Source organism: Alosa sapidissima, chromosome 21 (genome assembly GCF_018492685.1).
Source record: "Alosa sapidissima isolate fAloSap1 chromosome 21, fAloSap1.pri, whole genome shotgun sequence".
Classification (NCBI taxonomy): domain Eukaryota; kingdom Metazoa; phylum Chordata; class Actinopteri; order Clupeiformes; family Clupeidae; genus Alosa; species Alosa sapidissima.
Window position 1 is genome coordinate 10,119,566 of NC_055977.1, and position 25,713 is coordinate 10,145,278.

General features: G+C 42.0%; 1 protein-coding gene and 1 long non-coding RNA gene across 5 annotated transcripts in view; one reads left to right on the forward strand and one right to left on the reverse strand.

The window, feature by feature from the left end:
• The first annotated feature begins 1,142 nt into the window (after nt 1-1,142).
• Nucleotides 1,143-22,701, forward strand: LOC121695965. Its single transcript, XR_006026208.1, has 3 exons — nt 1,143-1,156; nt 8,134-8,137; nt 22,556-22,701. It is a non-coding gene; the product is annotated as an uncharacterized LOC121695965 (long non-coding RNA).
• Nucleotides 16,439-25,713, reverse strand: part of runx1t1 (RUNX1 partner transcriptional co-repressor 1) — a 62,187-nt gene continuing 52,912 nt past the window's right edge. For 2 of the 4 annotated variants that reach the window (XM_042077165.1, XM_042077163.1), the window contains exons 8-11: nt 25,290-25,485; nt 24,881-24,949; nt 22,750-22,940; nt 16,439-21,205 (exon numbers count right to left, since the gene is read on the reverse strand). In XM_042077165.1, the coding sequence (XP_041933099.1) occupies nt 20,927-21,205; nt 22,750-22,940; nt 24,881-24,949; nt 25,290-25,485 (735 nt within the window). In that variant the 3' untranslated portion in view covers nt 16,439-20,926. The remainder of the gene's footprint in view (nt 21,206-22,749; nt 22,941-24,880; nt 24,950-25,289; nt 25,486-25,713) is intronic. The other 2 variants (XM_042077164.1, XM_042077166.1) reach the window with 2 other exon arrangements.

Below are 25,713 nucleotides of genomic sequence, written 5' to 3' on the forward strand. Positions count from 1 at the left end.
CGAGAATGTTGGAAAATGAACGTTCTAAAGAATATCTGGGTTCATTGAATTCAACCAGAGCCTTATAGATAGATCTCTCTTTAGGGGTCTGAATTCAACATAGAATTTTAGGACCTTGAATTGTTGCGGAATGGAATCTTATGTTAAAATGTTCAAAAACCCACACCTTTAAGGGTTAAATCCCAATATTTACATGTATAGGATAGAAATGCCATTGCAACTGGAGGAACGGAAATACACCTGCATGAATTGGAAAATGTGATCTTTGATAAGTAGCCTATAGTGTGAAATGGTGTCCAGTAAAACAGACTTGCATTGGTGGTGTCCATGACGATAGAACAGAATATGACTAAGGCATTGCAGATCTCATTTCTGAAGAACAATATTGTCATTAGTTTTCAAATTAAAGATGTTTAGTGTAAAGTTTGCAGCAATGTAATAAATACGTTTGTTTTATCTCTCAGGTTATTAACAAGGATGGTAGGGGCATGAGTAGTCACACATTGCCCTTGAGGCTTATAAAAAAAAGAAACACCAATTTGAAGCAGCTATAGGTCATACACTTGTGGTCACAACAGTCTATGATCAAAAACACTTTGTTAACATCACAACAGACAAAATCAAACTATAAAAGCAACAACAAAAAGGCTGAACCAATGAACTAAACAAGCAAACAAAAAAATGTAAAAAAAAAAAAAAAATCTATCAAACCTTGGAGTTTTTTTTTTTTTGGAGTGGGGGCAGCACCATTACCAGTGGAGGTTTGTTTCTGCAGTCGTGTGTGTTGGGGTTTGGGGCTGTGGTGGGGGTGAGGCTGGTAGAAAGCGCCTGCTGATGAGTCCGCTGTGTTCTTTGGCAGTTTTAGGTCATTCCCTTTCCCCTTTTCACGCAGCAAAAACACCCATGTTGGTAAAGACAGAGAAATCCACCATCCAAAGCAGAAACTTCAAAGAACAAACATGCTTTAATCTTGTGTTTTCACTCTTCGGAAGTTTCCACATTTTTCCCGTAATGACTGTGGGACGCACTGTGGGGAAAAGCAAGCCAGAGTTTCTTCTCATTTTCCTTTCAGGGGTGAGGTGGGGTGGAAGGTATGGTCTTTGATTTTTGAAGTAAAAGTTGCTATTTCTCCCATAAAAGGACATCAAACATGTTTGTTCTTTGTGAATTCCAAACAAACTTAGTCTTCTTTATTTCCAGGTTTGTTGTAAACCCTGTGTGCCACACATCATTACACTTCAAAACAGAAGCCTAGAATAAACTCTTCAGTTTCAGTATATAAACCCACAATTAAACATGACTCAACCAGCGGTCATTCATTTGAGTGTCAAATAATGCTTGTGATTTGTGGGTTGTCAATGGTATTGATGCTAGTTGAGCTTTGAGCACAAACTTCCAGAGGATTGTGTCTTGTGTTTCTGTACATTATCACTTCCTGTATGCTTCTGTTTACTTCCTGTGCTTCTTGTTCCGTGTATCCCTGTCTTTACCCCTCACCTGAGTCCCATCCTGTACCTTGCCAGTCCTGAGTATTTAAACCCTGTCTGATGTTCTTTTCTTTGCTGGATTATTTTCCTCTGGTTCTTTTGAGGGGTTCTTGCTCTTGTCTGCTTTTATGTTTGTCTAATGTAAAGTTCTTCTCTAGTCTAGTCTAGTCAAGTCCAGTTAGGTCAAGTCCTTGTGTGTGCCTTAGAGATGTTGTTTTTTTCAACCCATTGACGGACTACTCCTGGTTCCCGTTGTTCTTGGATAATTAACTTGTGGTGTATGTTTTTGAGATCTGCCTTGAACCTTCGTTTGGAAGTTCATGATCTCTGCTTTTCTGTTGTCTGTGAGTGCTTGCCTTACATTTCTGAAATGCTGCCTGCATAGTGAATTGTTTGCCGTATACAAGGCTGGAGAATGTTTGAATGACCTGAGTTTATTTCAAAATATTGAATATAATAAGACACATTAATTAAACCAACTCCGCTAATTCAGTCTGTTGATTCTACTGCTGGGTCCAGTTCTGTTCTTGTGGAATCATTGCACGACATCTTGCCTGTATTTAGAGAGATTATATTTTTGTATTATTAAATGCCAATTGATTTCTTTAGGCAGCCTAGAAACTAGAAGATATAACGTGTTCATAACATCTTTTTTTAAAATTCAGCTCATGCAACTCTTGCATTAGATTTCCCTGCCTCAGAAAGACGTAACAGTGGGAGCAGTTTTACATCATTATTTTGATTTTAAGAGGCATTTCTTTCTTATTGATTTTTTCTTAAGATCCATGGATATGAATACAGGTCAAAATCTCCAGATACAGCACAACTCTCCAAAATGAGTGTTTTGAGGTATGTGATTCTTTATCTGTTTTGTGAAAGATACTGTATAAACACATAATAGACCTGACAGACTGAATTGGCAGCCTGCTTCTTTTAACTCAAAATCAAATATTAACATATGAGACATGGTGTCTGATGAATATCAACGGTAGGGTTACGTTTAATGTGAAGTCATACGCAGGCCAATAGGGACGTAATAAAGCCTGAAACACAGAGCTCTTTCATCAGTTCAGGCCTAATTGGAATGTGATGTTAGAAACTGAACTAGTATACTCTGTTGTAGTACTGTTTTTGTTTTGTCGTCCATAAACAAGTTTAAGCCCACTACAAAGCCATTTAAATATAACATTTTTATCAAGAGAATGTAATTTCCAATTCATTTGTACAGCGCTGCATACTTGACTGACACGATTGTTGGTTAAATTACAAAGCTTCCTGCTAGCATTAGACTATAATGAACTAAATGTTTTGGTATGCATTTAGCTTCAAAGAATTGCGGTTAAAGGTGGTTATTTCCTTAATTCCTCTCTTCTATTGTGAAGCAATTGATGTTCTGTTGAAACGGCAGAAATAATTAGCCAGCTCTATAGACATAAACACAATGGAAATGGCAGCACCAGCTCAGATAAGGGGTTATAAGGGGAAAGATTCATTTTAGAATGTTTTTTTTTTTTTATTATTGTTGGAACTGTCAAAATTGAATTATTTTTTATTGTTGAATAAACTGGATGCTTTGGTCACACTTTTTTACAGCCCTTTCCTCCAGCCCTCTCTACAGCCCTTCTTATCCCCTTCACTTCTTGTATTTTTGAAAAGTTTTTTTCTCTCTTATGTTTCTACTTGAAAGACTCCCGAGGAAAAATAGAATTAAGAATTTTGTCCTTATACTTCACAGGATGATTCAACACCAGCTCAGTAGCAGTCCTTGCAGTCCGGGGAAGGCAAGAATGAGGAGTCTACACCTGAACATCAGAGATGTTGTCAGAGAACTCGTGGCAGTGGGATGTCAACAGCATACATAAAACAGAGAGGTGAGTAAACTGTACAGCTATAACTCTGTGAGGCTAAGATTGAGAACAGCTTTGCTTAGAAACAAAGGACCTATTACTCTTCACCTGTACCATGGCTATGTTGAATTCCCATGGTCATGCATACCATATCACCATCTCAGCGTGTTACGTAACATACGCAAACCTTCTTATCCTTATCCTTACATAATTGTTTCGCATTTGGGATATCTGCTGGCGTCCATGTTCTTCCCCACAAAGACAAACTGGAACAAAATGCTACAAGCCAGGCAATTACGTCACGTTCGCGCGTACAACTCAGGCGTTACGATACAAATGGATAGAGCCATAAGTTACAACTGAGAAATGGGAACTGGGATAAATTATTTCATGGCCAAGAAGAGTTTTTTTTGTAAGCCACGATGTATAATTATGTGTCTTGGCAAAAGATATATATATATATATATATATATGTATATATATATATATATATATATATATATATATATATATATACACTATTCTCTTGGAGACAAGTCTTGACATTTCCACATAAACATCTTATTAAATATGATGTTAAAATGTTTGTACACACTTATAGCTGTATGTTCTCTATCGAGTGTCACTAATTAATTAAAGAAACGATTGTGTTGGGGAGTTGGCACAGTTTGAGAAGGGATTTGCGCATGTGAAAGACTTCCAGGATGAGAAACCGCTGCAAAAATTCAATTGTATCCGCAAACATGTCCAAATGGTACAACTATGACGGCAGAAAAACCCTCAAATGCTCCACCCCGGCTAATGGAGCACTCCAGAGACACGGGTTACGGCCTGGTGCTATGGCCTGACCATGCACAGCTGACACCAGCGCTTCCCAGGTAGTGGCATCTGGACATCCTCTTTCTTTTTTTCTGGAACACTCCATGCCTGTGGCATTCTGGCTCCAGTGGCCAAACATCTGTCTCAGCTGTTGGGGGGGTGGAGTGTCCTTGAGGAATGTTGTCCGCTATTCTCTCTCTCTGTCTCTCTGTCTCTCTCTCTCTCTCCCTCCCTCCCTCTATGTGTATTTGTGTGTCTCTCTGTCTCTCTCACTCTCTCTCTCTCTCTCTCCCTCCCTCCCTCCCTCTCTATGTGTATTCGTTCACCAGCTGAGCACCAGTCACAGCTTCATGTATCCATCTTACTGAAGCAGGTTCCCTGGCGGTGCAGATGGTCAGGGTTAGGCTCCACTGGGTTGGTCATGGACAAGAGTGATTTGAGATGGTCCTCTGGAACAGGTGTGCATGAAGCCGCACACGGCCAAGGATCACTTCAGATGTGCAAGCCGTCTGCAGAGAATGGCTAGCCACTGAACGTTTTTGAATCTACCTTTTTTGAATCTCAGTTTTGTTCAAATTTGAATATCTCATAAAGAAGAGTCCTGTTGGGACTTTTGAGATTTTTGGTTTAGATAGATAGATAGATAGATAGATAGATAGATAGATAGATACTTTATTGATCCCCAAGGGGAAATTCAGGAAATTCAGGTTTAATTTAATAAGACAATTTACTGTTGTACATTTTCTATATGTTCATGTTCTAGACTGGATCAGTCCTCAATTCTTTATACCAATATATCTTTGCAGCATTCTTCATCAAAACACTGTACTTTTGGACAATGCTCTTCCTGCTGTTCTCAATATAGTATACTAAATACTGTTTCTGCTGTTCTCAATATAGTATACTAAATACTGTTCCTGTTGTTCTCAATATAGTATGCTAAATCTCCAAACACAAACAGACCAATACTCTTCCTGCTGTTCTCAATATAATATACTAAATACTCTTCCTGCTGTTCTCGATATAGTATGCTAAATCTCCAAATACAAACAGACCAATGCTCTTCCTGCTGTTCTCAATATAGTATACTTAGTCTCCAAACACAAATAGACCAATACTCTTCCTGCTGTTCTCAATATAGTATACTAAATACTCTTCCTGCTGTTCTCAATATAATATACTAAATACTCTTCCTGCTGTTCTCAATATAAATACTCTTCCTGCTGTTCTCAATATAGTATAGACCAATGCTCTACCTGCTGTTCTCAATATAGTATACTAAATACTCTTCCTGCTGTTCTCAATATAGTATACTTAGTCTCCAAACACAAATAGACCAATACTCTTCCTGCTGTTCTCAACATTGTATGCTAAATCTCCAAACACAAATAGACCAATGCTCTACCTGCTGTTCTCAATATAGTATACTAAATACTATTCCTGCTGTTTTCAATATAGTATGCTAAATCTCCAAACACAAACAGACCAGAGGAGAGCAAACAGAACACGGCTCTAATAGCTGGCGACGGTATGCCATTGCATCCATATGCTTTGGAAAAGAGCCAGCCTAATTGGAGCACCTGGCTTAAGTCAGCCTCCTCAGCCTACTTGCTTAAGCTACTGTTGTGTTCGTTTAACATGGGACTGGGAAAGAGCCTTCAGAGAGGCCCTGGTGTGACACTCCGGCTGCTTAGGATTTGGCTCGTGCAGCGGATGGGCCTCGGATCATATAGCAAAAACTGACTAGGATACAAGGATAGGAATTTCACACAAGAGTATTTCAGAGTGTCACTGGTGTGTGTGTGTGTGTGTGTGTGTGTGTGTGTGTGTGTGTGTGTGTGTGTGTGTGTGTGTGTGTGAGTGTGTGAGAGAGAGAAAGAGTGTGAGTGTGTACGTGTGTGTGTGAGTGTGCATGTGCGTGTTTATGTGTGTGCGTGTGAGGGTGAGTGTGTATGTGTGTGTATGTGTGTGTGTGTGTGTGTGTGTGTGTGTTTCTAGCTATGAATTGTAAATTAATATCAAAATGAATAGAAATTGCATTTCCCATGTTATTGCTGAATTCACTGAATGGATTTGTCACCTTGCATGGCTTGGATCTGGAATTTGATGAAATCAGAGCAGCAGTAATTGCTCAACTGGAACCATTTTTAAAAAAAAAGAGGGAGAGGAATAAAAGGAACGAAAGGAAATAAAACGCAGTGTGAGGGGATGTCACTGAAGTCTTACATCTTGCTATATTTTGGAAGCAATCTAGCTCAGTGGGGACCCTCCTTTACATAAAGTCTTTGCCGACTACATTTTTGCTGTCACCCGCAATTGAGACTTTTGACTTCATGTTACGCCTACAATGCTAGGGGTCTGCTAATGCGACACGTTGATGATGTGATGGTGGAGGCATGGCACTATGCTACTTTGTGGAAAGAACCATTTCCTTTCCTTTTGGCAGGTAGTCTACACTACCTTGACAGCCAATAAGAAAAGAGATCTCAAATAAAATGCCACAGATTGTTTTTTTCCCCCCTCCATCCATTTACAGCCCTCTCAGCCTCACCCTCTCCCCATGAGAAGAGAAGTCAGACTCATGGCACAGTAATAAATATCACCCTTCTCTAGAGTCCCACTCCATAAATGTCACTCCTGAAAGCTATTCCATGGCAGTTGTGAGGAGAATGGGGTCTCTGTCATGAATGGGAGATGGAGAGGCATTTCATGAAGATCACAGGCTTCAGGGCTATTCTTTATGCCTTCCACTCCAGCTCTGAAAACCCTCATAGAAGCTGCCCAAGAACACGGACAGAGGCCCATGTGCGATGTGTGTGTGTATGTATGTATGTATGTATGTATGCAGACACTTCTGTACAAATCACTACCACTAAGAGTGGAAGTGAGGGAAAAGGGTGGAAACAAAAAAGACAAAGTGAGAGAAAGAGAGAAGTCAGTAACAGAGGGTTAGAATGAAACAGGGCTGTCTGACATCACATGGAGGAGGAGGAGGAGGAGGAGGAGGAGGAGGAGGAGAGAGAGAGTGGGGAGATCAACCAAGAAAGAAAGAGAGAGACTGCTGTAGAGCAAGATAGATCGATCTGATAAACAAAAGCAGACAGACAGAAGGAGGGAGAGGGAGACAGACCATCTGTAAATATTTATTCAGCATTTATATAATTAAACAGCCAAATGCATCATGTCAAATGTGTCCAATTGCTCACAGGTCTGAATTATACAGTGGAACAGCTTGGTCAAACATTTGCTTTAGATCTGGGAGCCATCAGTCTTACAGAATGGATGACGGCGAGTCCGTCTGAGGAAATCACTCTGGATGGGTTTCAAGCTGTCGGCGCTCGTCTGACGGACTCCAGATCCTCTGCTTTTGGAGAGGAATTTTTAAAGGCTCTGTATAATTCTTTACTATTAAGCTGGTTGCAAAATAGGTTTGAAAACTGTTGTAATAGTGGCTGTTTAATTAGCAGGCTGTTTCTTGAATTTCCCCTTGGGGATCAATAAAGTATCTATCTATCTATCTATCTTTCTAAAAGATATACTGTATGTTGAGGAATCATTTTATAAAAAAAATCCCAAAAATCTAGCACAGTGGAACCATGATGTTCCCTCCAGCCTATGCTAAGTCTGTGGAATGAAGGTTTCTTGGTGTTTTATGCCCCCAACGTTGTCTTCAAGGCAGCGCTGCCTGGAAGGCGCTATGCTTAGGCATGGGTTAAGGTTAGGGTTAGGGTTAAGTTTAGGATAAGGTGCCTTTAAGTCCACGGTGGCAGCGCTGCCTGGAAGATGACGTTGGGGGCATAAAACAACATTGAGCGGTATGAAGAAAGGCACTGAATCAAATGGACCTTTGGCAGAAGCTTGTTGGTCTAAGGGTATGATTCTTATTTTAGAAACTGACCAAGTGGCGACCAACAAAGGCACAAGACACTTGTCTGGTTTAAATCCAGCATTTGGTGCATTAGCCTAAAGCCTAAGCAGAGTGAAGTACTGTATCTCTGAGAGGCTATGTGATATTTACCCCAATAAGCTGCACTAAATAAGTTGGCTTCAATCACATATTTTTTAAATATGAAACTGTATTTTGCACACTGTATGTTTCATCTACAGATAACCTATACCTAAAAAGGTTTGTTACTATCACATTTAACTCTAGCAATGTAATATCAGACAAACTAGAGGATGTCAAATCAGGGCAAAACTGTTACCGTCTTCATTTAGATTATGTTCAGTTCAGTCCAGCCCGTTGCTCGTTGTTTTTGAGACACTGTCACAAATCTCAACTGTAGAGAGCTCCTACTAAGACCCCACCCACTCCCCCCACCCCTCCTCTGCCCCTTTGAGAGATGGATGACTCGTCTCTCTCCTGGGCCTGTGTCCAGGTGCACAACAGCTGGGGTAGACCGCAGTGGTGGTGTAGGAGGGGAGTGGAGAGGTGGGGGCTGCCGCGGCAGGAGCCATAAATTGCACAGGAACTCGGGGTACTTAACACCACACCGTCTCTGCACAGGTATTAATCATACCGCGGAGCTCAGGTGTGTCCTGTCACTCTGCTGGCCGTCAGCTGCACTTATTCACCTTCTCTCTCTCTCTCTCTCTCTCTATGCCCCATCCTGTCGTCCTCCTCCCATGGAAGTGACGGCACGTAGTGAGCGGAGAGAAGGAGTGAGAGAGAGACCCGGGTGAAAGAGCGGACTGGCCCCGTCTGATTTATGAGGCCTCTCAGGTCGTTTATTTGGGGAGATGAGAGCCACATCACCAGGTTTTCTATGCTGACTTTCTCACATCCTCCATCTTCTGAGTGGACAGTGGAATTTTTCTAGGCCTGCTTTGAACACTCTAGAACATAGCAGCTCCTAGCAAAGTGCTGGGCTCAGCAGCCGGTTCTGTTGTAGCAAAAACACTGCACATTAACTGAACGGCTGTTATGCACCTTTCAGCTATTATTGGCCAAAGATTATTGTGCAAAAGCTTTAGATTAAACTGTGACTGTCCTTTTTTGGCCCAGGAGAGTGAGTAGTAAAATGCTTCAGCATGTTCTAAGTGTGTTCGGTGGGTGATGCATGAGATAAACATGCTCCTCATTTAGTGTGTCTTCCTCTAAGTGTGACTTTGGCTAGCGCAGGGCTGTACTTGGGCATATGATAGATGAGCTGTGTTTCCCTGCAACGAGTCAGTCTTTGCATTGGCTTTCAGTGCTGCAATCCCAGGTGGTTTCAGGATTTTTCATTTCTAATGTGTCAGGTTTCAACTGGCTCTGCGGTAGAGGTGCTTCTTGTTCAAACACAGTCATTTACAAAGAGATTATGTAAGGTACAGATAACCCCATTTTTGCTTTGAAGTCTGCAGATTGATTTTACACAGATGTAAATAAATCAGATTAAGTCTCAGATGAAGATTGAACTGATGACACACTCACCGAGGTTTGATGGCAAAGCTTGCATGATGAAAGCAGTGGGGCTGGCTGACTGACAATAATTACTCTCAGTGCAGTTGGTCACATTTGTGATTTGAATATTTGACCTTATGTTTCACTCCATAAAGTAAAACAATCTGTATGCAGACTTGTTGGTTGAAGTTGCCTAATGTTCTTAGACTAGAGGGATACATGATTGCAGCTTCATCAAGCTTAGATCTAACTTTCAAAGAAAATCTCCCCATGGCAGAATAAACAATAGGCACATATTGAAATACTTAAATTCATCAGAATAAAATTAATGACATTGAGATGATGTTAATTGAATATTGAAGTCGATGTCACAAAAAGCAAATCTGGTGATGACATCTTGCTTAACATGGGCACCAAATGCCTTGTGGCCTCATAAACATGCAAAAAGTTAATATTTCGTGAGAAACTCTCTTTAGCAGATTTGCCCTGAGGCTTGGGTGCTTTCAAAGATTTTTCCTTGGCATCATCCACAAAACAAGAAGAAGAAACACTTTGTAATTGAGTCAGCAAGTCTTACGTCTGCCACATGTGTGTGTGTGTGTGTGTGTGTGGTGTGTGTGTGTGTGTGGTGTGTGTGTGTGTGTGCATCCTGCACGCTGTGTTTATGTGGAGGCGAGGCCCTGGGATCTGTGAGCAGCATCAATCATGCCTTAAGTACGCAGTGGGGGCCACGCAGGCTTCTTCTCCTCCTCCAGCTCCCACCTGCCATCAATCTTGCCCATCTGGGGAACTCCCAGAGTTCGCCGCCGCTCTAGGTGTCCACATCTGCAGTTTCACACATTCAGGTTCCGTGTTCCTGCATAGCTGAGCTGGTCATATGCGGGGTTCTAGATGGGTTCCTCTGGGATTGCCGGTATGTTCTCTTTTAAGCTAGGGGGGCAAGTGAAATCTCTTTGTTTACTGAAACCAGCGTCCATTTTTAATGCTCACTCAAATTTGGTGTCTTGATAAAGGGTAACAAGGTCCAAACAACATCAACCCATGTCATCATGCAGTCTATGGGGCAGCCATGGCCTACTAGTAAGGGCTTTGGTCTTGTAACCGGAGGGTTGCTTGTTCGAACCCCGACCAGTAGGAATGGCTGAAGTGACCTTAAGCAAGGTACCTAACCCCTCACTGCTCCCCAAGCGCCGCTGTAGCAGGCAGCTCACTGCGTCGGGATTAGTGTGTGCTTCACCTCGCGGTGTGTTCACTGTGTGCTGAGTGTATTTCACTAATTCACGGATAGGGATGAATGCAGAGACTTTCCCTCACGGGATCAAAAGAGTATTATACTTATACTGAGACCAGCGTCCATTTTTAATGCTCACTCAAATTTGGTGTCTTGCTAAAAGGTAACAAGGTCCAAACAACATCCACCCATGTCATCATGCAGTCTAGATGTTTGATGGAAGTATGCTTTTGCTTTGTGTGGGATATTTCATTAGTGAAATGGAGTCTGAAACTTGCATTTGCTTTGATTTGTATGTTAGAGATCAGTGGACATGAGTGCTGTATTTATAATAACTCGGCCATGATGCATGACTCATCTTGGGAACGGCTTTTTATATCCCCGGGAGGTTATTTTTGTTTGCATTCAAAAACCTAAAAAGTTCCTTCCTCCTCTCTGTCCCTCCTTTCTTTCTAAATCAATGATCTTCCCCCGTGCCTGCTTTGCCATTCAACGCAGTGTTATCATTGGTGGTTAATGATCGATTACAGAATTCTTAGTTTCACTTATTTACACCTGTGTGAATGCAGTACACTCTGTTGCCACACACAGCTGTATGGTGGAATACTTGTTTGTCTTTGCATGGCAAAGACCCAAACCTGTGGAAGCATGTTTGAGAGAATATCTCACTAATATAATCCTAGGCTCCAGTTTCACTGGAACCCCCTTGGTGATAAAGACATGGTCTCTCTCTCTCTTACTCTTACTCTGCAGTAGCCCCTGTTCCACAGAGACCATTAGCTGACATTTAAGTGACGCTTTTGTCCTTGCCAAGCTGTTAGACTCTCTCTCTCCTCTCTATCTGTCTGTTTCTTTTCTCTTTCTCTCCTCCATCTCTCTCTTTCTTTCTCTACTTGTCCACATCCATTTGGAGTAGCTCCATCCGGGATGATGGAGGACCAGTCGCATGCATCATTCAGCCTGTGCAAAGATGTACTGCCTCAGTTCCTTAATAATGACATTTGGACTGAATGCTATTAACAGATTACCTCAGCCCAGGGCACTGCAGTGTGTGCAGAGGGAAGATAACCTTGTGTTCTGTAATTTAATGTGAAGTGTGTTTCCTCAATAGCACTAGGCTTTTCTCACCACCTTAACTGGGCTGCAGTGGGGTTGCATCGTCTTCCGCCCCCCCCGGTGAAATTCAGAGAAGGGGTTAAATGGTGGAAGAAAGAACCGGATTACAAGATAGAGAGTTTCTGACGATCCCCCCCAATGAAGTGTTACAAATCACTCAACGCCTCATCCGCGGACATGGAAATGTAAACAGGCTTAGATTCAATCAGATTTAATTCCTCAAATTTAGCTCCAGTGCACATCAAAGAGCCTCTTGCTATGTGGCCCTCGGGGAGAATGTTTTTTTCTTCGTCATTCTCCGCGCTTTCTCCAAAGCCCAGTGGTAACATTTTGCTCTCCCGCCATCGGGCCCCATGAAAGCGCTGAGAAATTCTGTGACATAGTTTGATTTAGAAATGGAAGGCGGTGGGGAACGAACGAACCGACGGAAGAAAAAAAAAAAATGTAAACCATTTACAGGCAAACTCTTTACGGAGTTAAATCCCGACGCTCAATCCCTGGAAGCTGAATTTATATCCTGCATTAGCTATCATTGCGTTCGGAGCATTGCTCCAGCGCTCTGCTAGCGTTCTGGGGGCAGACGGCAGCCCTATCACTCACCAGCACCCGCGCACAGAGGCATTATGGGATTTATCTCATCTCCTGCAGCCTGCGCCAGGCCTCAGCGGAGTCCTCCGGGCTACTTTACTAATAACCTATTTCTTATCAGGCTCTCTGCACCTCGGTCTGTGATCAAAGACCCAATTAATGGACTGGGGAAAGGTGAAGCATTCAAATAATGGCGACAGCTGTTTTTCTCTGTGCAAGGAGATCCATTCGTATTGTTATCGGGCAAGTGCAGTCCTCCAGTCGCCTGCTTAATTCAGGCCCTGTCTATTCTGGCTAGTTGATAAAAACGAGGGAGGTGGGGGGGGTTGCACAACAATAACAAAACAGAAACAACAGAAAGGAAGGCCGAATGAATTTTGGCGGAGACTGGCAGAAATATCACAGCATTCCAACTCATCCAGGCTTTATCTACTCAAAAGTGGCAATACATAAAGATAAGGGGAACTGCTCCACAAAGGCCTGTATTTAAAGGACAAAAAAAGGATTTGACAATAAACTAAGTGGAATTTTGCCATTCAGGTTGAGGAGGTCTTGCTTGTCTCTAAGGTGTTTTTCTCAATAGATTCAACAGCTTTAGAAATGAGGAAATTTGTCATTTAAATTGGCCATTTAAGGTATTTAACATAGCCATCATGTCTAATCTAATTGTCAGACAATTTGTGTCCAGTCCAAGGCCTTGTCACTGAAGGTTAGGACATATGAATTAGGCCACCAATTTGGCAAATTAACAGTTTATATATTAATGGCAGTAACCTAGCATAAGGGGGTACACAGAATTAAGTGATACTTTAAGTACAGACCTATTACAGTAATAGGTTATTTTTCTTAAATGCTTTAGTCACTTGCTACAATCCAGACGCAGACAACCTTTCAAAAGACACAGTTTGAATGAGCTATGATTAGCGTGGAACAAGGATATATCTTACTGCTGTAATGGCCAGTGAAAGCGCCAGTGTAGACCATCTATTTATATTCTCATAAATTAATGATTCCCTCGAACAAGAATCTTTTGAATAACACATTGAGTGTTTTGGATCAAGCTGGACAAGTAAAGTGTCTGAGGCATAACCTTGATTATTTTTGGTGTTAAAGTGCTTAAAACATTTATACAGTGTGCAATCAATTTTGGGCCTGTTTCTTTGAGAATGTTTTCTCTCAGAGCCAAATCCCATATGTCTCAGAGTGCCAGATGGACTTAGCCTCTTGTGCCTGCTTTCAAGGATAGAAATGCCTAAGTCTTCCACTACAACAATGCATGACATGTATCAAACAGATTCAGAAGGCTTTGAGTGCCTATGTGAGTAAATGACACTGCACTTTTCTCCCACATGGGAGGAATACACAAGAGTAGGATAAACACATGATGTTCTATCCATAACCTCTAACCCTAATCCTAACCCTATCCCTATCCCTAACCCTAACTCTAACCCTAACCCTAACTTGTTGACAAATGCCGAATGACACTTAATGACAGAAGCGTTATGTCATAAACGTTTATGACTTGTTTATGACACGTTCATGACAGTGTTATGTCACTCTTCGATACTGTCAAGTAAAGTGTAACTATACAATACATTATAAATTTAATATAAATATACATTTTCTTACATTTGTTCTTAAGAAGGTTCTACAAAGACTCTTAGCAGATTCTTGAACAAGTCATTACTCAAAAAGTGTGTAAAAGTGCTCTTGAGTGTGTGTAACTGAGTGTGTTGTAACTGTTTTGATCTTTTTGCTCACACATTCCTTTTCATCACCCTTTCACTGTAATTTACAATAGGAACTTTTAAAGAGATAGCATACACAGATAAACAAATTCTAGAATAATCTATTTCCCTCCTCGTGTTTTCTTGTATCCATAATATATAATAAATGTGTCCTCTCGACTGTGAAATTTCCATGGTCTCGTCATTGCAAAATCGTATGGTACATATTGTGAGCGGTGTCTATCTGTGTAACCAGACCCTTCTCAGTCCCAGATCTTGTGTGCGCTGAGCCAGCATTAGTGTTGGGCTGCTGCCTCCCTCATGGCTGTTGCATGAATGCCGACATTAGCTGCTGTGGCAGAGGCAGCATCCGCACACACACCTGCTCATCCCTGATACCACATGGAGGATGGGGGATGGAGGCACAGGCAGAATTGAAGTAGGCCTACAAAAGAAGACGATATTCTGTTTCTACATATCCTGTGATACACATTCCTCTCATCCTCCATTCTGTTACCCCTTTTCAACTTCTAAAGCATTTAAAGTGCTATTATGCCGGTTTTACCATTTTTTGTGGGTTGTGTAGGTAACTATTTTTTTTTTTTACAAAAATGTGCAAAATTATTTTGATGGCATATGGTCATATGAACGAGAGACAAACACACCTGTCATTCCCACCCCCATCACCCATGCAGGCTACTGACTGTAGTTTTGCGCTCCAGATTGAATATTCCTTTTACAACACTACATTTCCAAATAGACTGTCAAAATACATTACAATACATTTTTCTTAAACCCTTTGCTCATAAACTATTATAAGCTCTTACAACTTGAAGTATCAGAATTCTAAATAGTTTCTTTTACCTCTTACTGGTAATTGCAGTGATGCCAATCTTTCCTTATGCCATTTGCTGTTTTTTCACCAATGATCCTTATGAAGGCATTCATGTATGTGACTCCATGCAAGCGTTTTAAATACTAGTCATGTTGGCCTTATACTACAACATCATAATACTTTATGTCTGTTTGTGTATTCATGCTTTATGCCATGTCTGTGTATGAATAGTTACATAGTTGCATGCTGAGAAGAGTTGATTAGTTGTTTAAGTTGAAGTAATGCTTTAGGAAGGTCTGTGGTAGAGGCTGCTGGGCATTTATGCTCTGTGATCAACTCTGCTTTTCAGTACACAAAGAGAGCATATATCAACTCCGCTCCACAGGCTAATTCGTTCTGCTTCTTTGTACTTTAAGGATGTCGTAACACAACTGATGTCATCCTTTGTCTACTTGTGCATTTACAGCCAAATTAACACTTCCAGCGAAATTGATTGCTTGCTTAAGATTATTGCAGTTTTTTTTGTGTTGGTCTTTGAAAGAGTATGTGGAATTTTTCATTTACAGCATGTCATCTGATATTTTATTACGAAAGGCCATGATTTATTATCCACATGTAGTGCCTACTTTTACAACAATCTTATAGAAAAACTGTATTTTGTTCCAGCACTGGTGTTGATTGAATTTGCAAATCATTTACATATATAGCAAATATTTTTAGAATTTGACTCTGTCTGTTTCTATCTCTTGAACTTTCCTTTGTTTGTTCTGCAATTTAGTTGCTATTTTTTAATTTCACACCAATTTTTTTTTAAGTCTTAAAGAAGCCCTATGCAACAATTTTAGCAAAAATGACCTTAATTATGCAGGTTGAGAGTCGTTCTGGTGGTTCTACAACACTTTTTTGGTCGTTTGGTGGGTGCTTCGTCTCCACTTAGTGCTTCTCCGCGGAAAAAAAATAAAAATGCAACTTTCTGGTCCCGGACCGAAGAAATCAGGATGTGACTCGGCGGAAGGCCTCGAAAATGTAGTCAGATTGTAGTTTCTAAGAAGACTGCTAAACGGACTCCGACTTGGCTTTGTTGCTGTTGAAATTGTAAGTAGCCTACCCTTGGGTGAACTTCGTTTTTGTAATATGGTTTGATAGTCTCTTGAACAATGTGTTTGCTCGACCGTTTTATTGTGAGCCCTGTATGTGTTTAGCTAGGTTTCTTGATGGCTAGCTCGCTAGCTAGTGGGGGTTTAGCGTAGCAGTCACTTGCTACCGAAGCTGCAGGGGGAGCTATGTCGTGAAAAATGAGAGCCCAAATCAGGCGAAAACCCAGAAACAGCGAAGGAATAACCAGACTTGCATAGGGCTTCTTTAAGGCAGCAGCATAGAAAGCAAACAGAGCATTCAAATATCTGATGCAGGTATTAACATATTTATTACACAGTAAAGAGTACAACGATACCAGAATCATACTGCAAAGATTCACAGACTGACAGACCATAGAATACAGGCCAAGAAAAAAGAGAAAACAAAAAACAAAACAAAACAAAACAAGAAAACAAAAAGAAGTAACAAACAAAGAACCACAGCTCTGACATAGTAGACTTGAAGAAAAGCTGAATTGTATACTGACAAAGCAATGAAGGACCACCTCTCAGTGTCAGTCTACCATAAATCTGTGGTTCATGTTTCAATGAAGTATTGCACAATGACTTTTAATTTATTTGAGTTTTATCTTCACAATAAAATTTCTCAGAAACCCATTCCCTTCCCTTCCCGTCCCATCCACCCCTAGCTCTCAGCGCTCTGCTGAGCAGATCCCCACCCATGGACCCATTTCCATTTGTCACTTTGAGAAGGTCCCTTCCATCATCCCAGTGCTTCCCTCGTTTTTCAAGCTGGAGAGTGCACACACTTCTCCCCCGTAGGTAAAAAAAAGAGGCATGCGGAAATTCACCAGCCATTTTTTTTCATTTGTTTTTTTTTTTGTATTTTTTTAAGAAACATTTTTTTTGTCTTTATGTATATACCCCCCAACGTGAACCTAAATAACATTGACAGACGGCCTAGCATGTTTACAACAGGGAGGGGGGAGGTAAGGGGGGAGGAGGGGCAGCAGAGAAAGAAGAAATGAAAGGGGGGGGGGAGAAAATCACATTTCTGATCTTAGAGCGCGGCTGTAACTGAATATCAAACAGAGGTCACACATTCTCTACAATCACTATGTTTTTGTCCTTAATTCATTACCTCACAAATCAAAACCTTGATGCCATCTGTGTGCATGAGTATATGTGTACGTTGTATATATGTGTGTCTGTGTGTGCATATGTTTTTGTGTTTGTGTGTGAATGTGTAAGAGAGAGAGAGAGAGAGATAGAGAGTGAAAAAGACAAAACACAATGTAAGAAAAGTTTTTTTTCTCTTTTTGATATCATTTCTATTCATTAGGTTTCATGAGGTCTGCATTGTTACCAAGTAGTGATATGGTTTTGCAGCTGTATGAGCCTGAAACTTTGGGATTTTTTCCTGTTCTTTTTTTCCCACCCATTTTGGTTTGACTAGACCAGTGTCTGCTCTGCCACTGGCGCTCTTATCCTGCAGTCAGAGGTAGAGTACAACGTTTTTTGCCACCGAGGACTTTGTAGCAAAACAGACAATAGTGAAGAAGAGGAGAAAAGAGCTTCTTTTATTTTTTTTATCGAGGTTTATCTATACAGTTTGTCTTCTTTTGTGGTGTGCCCAGGTTGACCTGGTTAGATTCGAGTGTATCACACTACATTGTCTATATTTTTGAAATACAACACGCTAGTGTTCAAACAGCTTTGCTGCCAGGCAGCTTCTGAGGAGACGTGTAAGGGTGTCAGACACCTATTTGGATTCTTCAACCCCACAGAGTCGAGAAAAAGAGAGAGAGAAGGACAAAAAGAGAGGAGGGAGGAGGAAACGTCCACCGTTACGTTAAACCTGTATCGCCATCCTACCTCAGAGGTCAAGTGAGCATCTGTAGCACCATTAGTTGTTGTTTGTGTTGTTATTTCCTACTTTTTTTTCTGTGTGTGTGTGTGTGTGTGTGTGTGTGTGTGAGTGAATGTGGGGATGGGTGTGTATCTTCTGTGTGCATCTAAGTAAGTGCTCATTGGGTTCCCTCTTCCTACTCCAACCAATCAAAAGGAGGTTGTTCTGTTTTCTTTATTCAATACTTATCATAAGAAAATGAGTTACAGATCCTATCCATTTCTCCATGGCTTGGCGTCGAATGGTGAAACTGATGCCACCGCCACCAATTGTGGACTAAAAGTAACCCTGTTCACTATGTGAGCCACTGCGCTGAAATGATGTCAAACATGTGAAGTCTAACCTCGTCATAATTACACACCTTTTTCAAGGGCCACTTGACCAATGGGAGGGTGGTGATGTCACACAAGTGCCATAGGGGAAATAAAACTGTATTAAACAGAACTTAAAGTGAGGAAAAAATGCTATATAAGCTTGAGGGGGAAACCTCGTTACCAGTGACTTGACACCATGACACACCACACAGCTTTACAAACTTTTAGTTATTATTGCTCTTACAAAAAAGCCACTATGCACTTTAAAGAAATGCAGTGCATACTGTTAGTAGGTGTGTCATAGTCAGCGGCATATCCTCCATACAAACTGGGGACAGTGGGTTAAATTTAGAGTTAAAATAAATGAGGAAAAGGCTGGTTCCCCCTTGATGTCTGGCTGGCTCAAAATAAAAAGAAATGAAAAAAGAGAGATTAAAATTATGAGTTACCGTACATTTGAACAAATCTCTTTTTTTTTTAGATCTTGGATAGTCAGGTTTTGGTCCTTTATGTCTGTCTTTGGCTGTCATCCATGTTTAAATTCTTTAATTTTTGTCGTAATACTGTGTGAGACCTGGTGCTCTGTTGTGTTAAAGCTGTCTGTCTATGCCTCTGCATTTGGAAATTTAGTTCATTGTTTTTTTCTTCTTTTTACTGCCTTTTTTAAATTTTTTTTTTTACTTTTTCTCTTTTTCTATAAAAACAACATATATCTCAGCGTTCAGTAATGTGCATGCACTGCCTGTATTTACTCAAAGCAAAGTTATAACGTTACTAATAAAAGCAGATCATGATACAATTTCTCCTTTTTACAGAAAGAAAAATCACAGATAGGCTATGCAAAGCACTACAGAGTAAAATCTGTGAGGAATGGCTCTCTACTGACAAAAATGGCCAAGAAGCATGCTGAGAGAAAGTTTGTGACAGTGCAAATACAGTTATGTACGTCCCTTGTACAAATCATCAAATATTAGCATTCCACATAACATGCTAATTCTCAGACAAGAGATCTGAATTTCGCGTGAAATAGCAGCTCTGAGAGATAGCTTGTGTTTCCTGTTCCAGGGCAACGGAAAGAAGTGTCTCTCTCTCCTTGAGGAGCCACTTGGGAACTATCACGAACACAGACAAATGTAAAAGCAGCTCAAGAAAGAGAGGGATGGGTTTTTTTTTCTCCACATTTTTGCACCAGCAAGAGGGATGAGTCTGTGACCATGATTAAAACTATAATGCATCGTCACAATTGTCCAACACATACACAATAAATAACCATTAAAGACTGCACAGGACACTAGTGTTTTAACACAAACGGAGCTACAAAACGAGAGAATAGGAGAAGAAAACGAAGACAAAAGAAAAGCCTGAAGACTGACGTTATGAGCAGAGCGTGATTGGGTCCGGAGAACGTCCAGAACGTTCCAGAAAGATGTGGAGAAGCCTCGTGGGGAACGGTAGGTAAATTTCCAGCCCTTGGTACCCAGACGCTGTCATAGTGAGGGTGCGACAGTCTTTGTGCTGGGCGGGGCTGATGACTTCACTTCCTTATAGTTGAGGGAATGCACTTCCTGTGCTGAGTGAGTGCAGTAGGGAAAGTAGTGCTTCAGAGTGTCCTGCAGCCACCTGTCTGACGTCCCGATCTCATGTCCAAGTCCTGGACTCTCTCTGTGCTCTTACCTATCACTGTGAAACAGCTTCTTATTTCTCAGTCCACTGACCTGAATATTATTCAATGTCTTGAAGAAGTGTGAGGGGGAGGGAGGCAGGGAGGATGGTGAAAAAGGACAAACATCTGTGCTCCTTCACAATCTGGTGCACATCTGTGCATGTGGTTGTGGAACTGCAGAGTTCAGTCCAGAGCACACTCGTGCCATCCATCTTGCGCTGCGTTTTTGTCCTGCTCCCGTACCCCCATGGCATTCTGTTGTTGTTTTACTCTTATTACTCCTGTTCCTGGCTGTCCAATCACAGATAATATTTGTCTTTGCTTTGCAACAGCTATGAATTATCCCTTGGTTTTTGTTTTGTTTGGTAAAGTGTCTTTCAATGAGGTCAACTAGTTTTTTTGCAATCCCAGCTACTGGACGTAAGAATGCTCAAAAGAGGAGGGGGGGAAAAAGAGGGAGAGATCACTTATTCTCATCTGGAGGTCTCTACTGTCTTCGGAGTTCATCTTTTCTCTGTCTTATTTACAAGAACATAAAAAAGCAAAAACACAGACGAGACGACGACAACGACGAATGAACAAGTGATAGTAGCTATAGCAACAATAGCAAAACGGAACGAAATGTTTTTTTTTAAACATCAAAGAATATCTTTGACAAGTCAATATGACCTGATATGGACCTCATCCTCCTTCTGCGAGCAGTCAACTTCTCCCAGACGTTCTCCCTTCTCTCATAGTTAGCGTGCTAGCCTAGCATCTAGCGTGCTAGCCTAGCATCTTCAGCGAACCAAGTGAGGCATATGTGAGGCAGGAATTGAGTCACGTTGGGCAGGGATTGGATGTAAGGGGATGGGATTGAAAACAGTGGTGGGTTCGGGGGGGGGGGGGTTGCGGTCAAGAGAGCTCTCTAACGGGGAGTGGCCTCTATTGTGGAGGGGGTTCCGGGGGTAGCGGAACGGGGTGTGGCGGCTGAGGGCGTGTCGGAGGGGCTGACCGCTCCGCTGCTGGGGGTGGCCGAGGAGCTGATAGTGGCCGGCGTCTCCCCTTGCTGCTGGGCCTGGAGGGTCTGGCCGCAGACGTGGTGGTGCTTCTCCCAGTCCTTGTGCTGGCAGAAGGAGCCGCAGTAGCGCGCCGTGTTGCAGCCGCTGCATGTCTCGCTGGCCTTGCGCCCGCAGTTCCAGCAGCTCTGTGTTGGCGGAAAAGAAGAGTTCCATCATCAGAAGGGATTTCAAATGTCACATCGTATTCTTATGAGGTCTTTTAAGCAGCCTAAATTACAGTGGCTTGTTATTCTAGAGAGGATGTGCCTTCAGTGCTTTCCATAAAACACGTAATCCCAGGCACTCTGCTATGGGAATACTGACAAAAAGTGTTATATGTTTTATTCTTTTCTTATTATTGCTTTCTCATCTGGATACCAATAGCATATTTTAGATTTATGTTTTTTTATTTTATTCTACCAATGCAGCATATTTCAACACTGTACCTTGGCTGCAATAAGCATTCATCAAAATAACTGTAGGGAGGAGAAATTGCTCCACAATGGCATCATTGTAGCTCTCCTTGTAACAGTGCAATTTCAGTTCGCGTTTGTAATTAGTTAACTGCAAAATGTCTGTCCTCTCGGGTTACACCCAAGGGTCTCTGTGTGTGTGTGTGTGTGTGTGTGTGTGTGTGTGTGTGTGTGTGTGTGTGTGTGTGTGTGTGTGTGTGTGTGTGTGTGTGTAACCCTCCCCCAACCCCCCAAAAAAGTAATTACGACAGCACCCAGAAAGTAGACCAGAGACGGAAAGCCTGTTATAAACAGCTACTGACGGAATCCTCAAGGGAGAACATGCACATAAACACAAGAGGGAGCAATTAAAGGCAGATGTGTGTGTGTGTGTGTGTGTGTCACAGAGAGAGAGGGGGACAGAATATCTGTGTTTATGTATGTGCACACCCCTATGTCTGCAAGCATGTGTGTGTGTGCATGTTTTTTGGGTGCGTGCGTGTGCATGTATACATAGGCCTATATGAGAATGTATATTTGGACAAATGTTTGTGTGTGTGTTTGTGTGTGCTCTCTGTGTCTGTTTCCCCCAATAACTGCTGAGATGGCCTGGGTCTCCCACTGTGATCACGGCACTCTGCTCTCCTGCCTCTACGGCACCACTCTTAAATTGGCACCGCCTTGACAAACGTCTACTCTATAGGGGGAAAACAGAGGAGGAAGGGGGGGGGGGTGTAGCCATGCAGACAGACAGAGAGAGAGGGGAGGGGGGGGGGGCTACTAGGGAGCAAAGCCTGAGGTGATATGACTCAGTTGCTGCCCTCTCCTACCCGACCTCACCAACCTCGAGCCACCATTACACATGACTCTGGCTTTTCATTTACTTGAAGAAGGACAAAGGACAACGACAACGACAACAACAACAACAACAACAACAACAAAAAGAATAAGAGAAATAGAGACTATAACCACTGAGGGGAAGAGAGGAGGGAGAGTAAGGACTGGATAGAGCCAGGCAAAGAAGAAAAAGAAGAAAAACAAAAGAGGCCCCGGCCGTGGCACGACTGGCTAGGGCACCTGCACCGTACGCCGGCGACCCGTGTTCGATTCCCGCCCCGTGGTCCTCTCGGATCCCACCCCAACACTCGCTTCCTGTCGATCTCCACTGTCCTTTCACATTAAAGGCATAATAAGCCCAAAAAAAGAGAGATGATGGACGGTGGTGTTGTTTTGCTGACCTCACTGGAGTCCTCCTGCTGGTTGATGACGGACAGTGCGTCTTCGGCCGCCTGCCGCTTGGCCTCGGCGACGGTGCGCTCCATCTTGGCCCGCTCGCTGCTGATCATGTCGTGCGCCTTTCTCTCGGCCTCGGCCACGGCCTTCTGCAGCTCGGACATGGCCTGCCTCTTCACCTCATTCACAGCCTCTTCTGAAAGACACCACACAAGACCTCAAGGACCAGCCGTGTGGACATATACAGTGTACAGTATTCGATTCGCTCTCTCTCTCTCTTTCTCACACACACACACACACACACACACACACACACACACACACATCTCACTCACAGCCTCTTCTAAATAATAGTCTTTTTTTTAAGATGGTGGCTGAAATAAAATTTAGCCTACCAAATGATTCACGAATTCCAAATATCATAATGTGCTGTTATTCAGCAGAAAAAAATATTCTCAAATGGGTACCAAATTAATGGTAATTATTTACTTTGTAAATTCCTCTCTAATTAACCTTTTTTTTTCCAAAAACTGCAGTGCATTTAATTTGAGTATTTGGTTTGATCTGCTCCAAAGCAGATGCAGTGGGTTTGGAGGTTAATGAGAATTAGAGGCATCCATTTGCATTTGAAATATAAATTGGCTTCTCTCCCCGCATTGATGAAGTCAGGTAAAAACAACCAAAAAAAAATCAAAGGATTTCTCTTTATTGCTTTCTAAACATTCCAGTTTGATACCACCATGGGACACACTGCACAATACAGGCCCACTTTTGCATAATTTCTATCATTAGCCTATTGTGAGTAAATACTTTTTATATCATTAATACTCCTCCACGAAATACTTTTGACTCTGATATACGTTTGAATGATGAGGCGTGGCGGTGCCTTTTTGTTTTCCTCCTCCAAGGTTGCGGCTTGACTAATTGTTCATGCAAATCAGGCAATTTATATTTAAATTATGCATCTCTGTTGTGATCCCAAAGGCGAATGCAGATCAGGCTTGCAGAACTGGTAGGACATTGTTTAAGAGACTTGAATATTTATCACAAAATATAAACAGGAGGTCTGCTGAGCAACATAAAGATGGGAAAAGAAAAGGAATCTAGATTGTCCAGAGGGGCAGCACAGTCTGGTTCTTCTTTGTTTGTGGTGTCCATGGTATTCCATAAGGATGCTACCTCAACCTTGAAAACTAACATCTTTATTCTTGTTCTTTATCTACGTGAAGCCCCGGAATATGGAATAGAATAGAATAGAATAGAATATACTTTATTGTCATGCCTGCATGAAAATGGTCTTTGGTCTCACTGATAGGAATAGTATAAAACAAATATAGTGTTGGAAGATGGAAAAGGAATTCTACATTAGTGACGGTGATATCTTATATCCATATAGTAATATCTTGCAAAATGGTTGCATGGAGAGACTGAGTATTGAAGAGTGGCAGTTGTATTTGGTATTTGCTCACAACGATGGCAATAAAAGCTCAATATGCAGCCACCCAACACCCAACCCACTCCCACCTCAGCGTTAATGCTATACAAATGTGATTTGCTAAATTATGTGTTTTTCTCCATCAGAAAGCCATCTTGCATCTTTAAGCCAGTGGTCTGGTCTATTCTTTGAAGCTTTTTGTCTTTGAACCCCTCATCCTGAATCTTTCCTACCAACCAATCAGTAGATAAAAGCACAAATGGAAACAATCTACCCTGCAATCTATAATCGTTCAAAAATGAAATCAGTGTCCCGAAAAAAAAAAGATTTTACTGAAAGTATTTAAAGAGTCATCTTTCAGTAATCAGTGCAGTTGCTGGAGTTGCTGGAGTGTTGGATGTGTTAGGTCTCTGTTATGATGAAAAATACATGCAGTATATCCAGTCTTTCCTGGCAGAGCTGAGACCACACCTGTGCTACCCAAAGCCCAGAATGTCTGGGGACCGGAGAGTGGAGTGAACCGAGCCAGAGCAGTAGAATAGTCGAATGATCTAACGATTAATGATCTAACTTCACGTGTAGACATTTCATGTGCAAAATTACTCATAGTGGGACTCTACCCAGACATGAATACTCTCTCTCTCTCTCTCTCTCTCCCTCTTTTTCTCTCTGTGCATGTGTTTCCAAAAAAATGCACTCACCGGCTTTCTTCCAGATTTCCTCTGGCACATAGCCTGACACTGGCCTGTGAAGCAGGTCCCGGTGAATCTCTGAGATACAGACAGACAGACAGAGTCACCCTCAGTCAGATGGAAACCCAAACATGACCTACACCACAACTAACTAAAGATCCTCGAAAACTAAAACCAATCAGTTGGCATTAATTAGTCTACAAATGTATGTACATGCCTTTACGTCCATTTAGTGGTGTAGAGAATAACTAAAGGGGCTTAGTGTGTATGTGTGTGTACCTAGTGAATAGGGTTTTACTGACTGACTTAGCTTTACTACTCTTGCTTGACTTCTTGTGGAGTGTGTGTGGGTGTGGGTGTGCGTGTGTTTGTGTGTGCGTGTGTGTGCAGGGGGCATACTGTACGTGTGTGTATGTACCTGCTTGTGAGCCGTCCTGGCTGCCTGGGCTTTGCTGCCGTGACTGGCTGCTGCTGCTTCCCTTCTTGAGGTCCTCCGCGTCACTGTAGCGGCGGATCCAGTAGTTAAGCTCTTCGCGGTCGGCCTCCTGACAACGTCGTAGCACCGTCAGTGAGCGCCGCGTCTTCTCCACCATGTCCATGATACAGTTCAGCAGCTGGAGGTGCACACACACACACAGGCTGAGTATAGAACCATAAGCTGACCTGGGTTGCACACAGAGCCAACGAGTTTTTGTCTACTGTATACTTGATTGAGCATGTCTGGTACGATGGAAAGTTCTAAACCTCATACTTAGATGAGACTGACTCAGATTCTGATTGCACTTGAAGGCAAACAGATGTGTATGATTTTAACCAGGTCTGACTGACTGCTGTGGCTACAG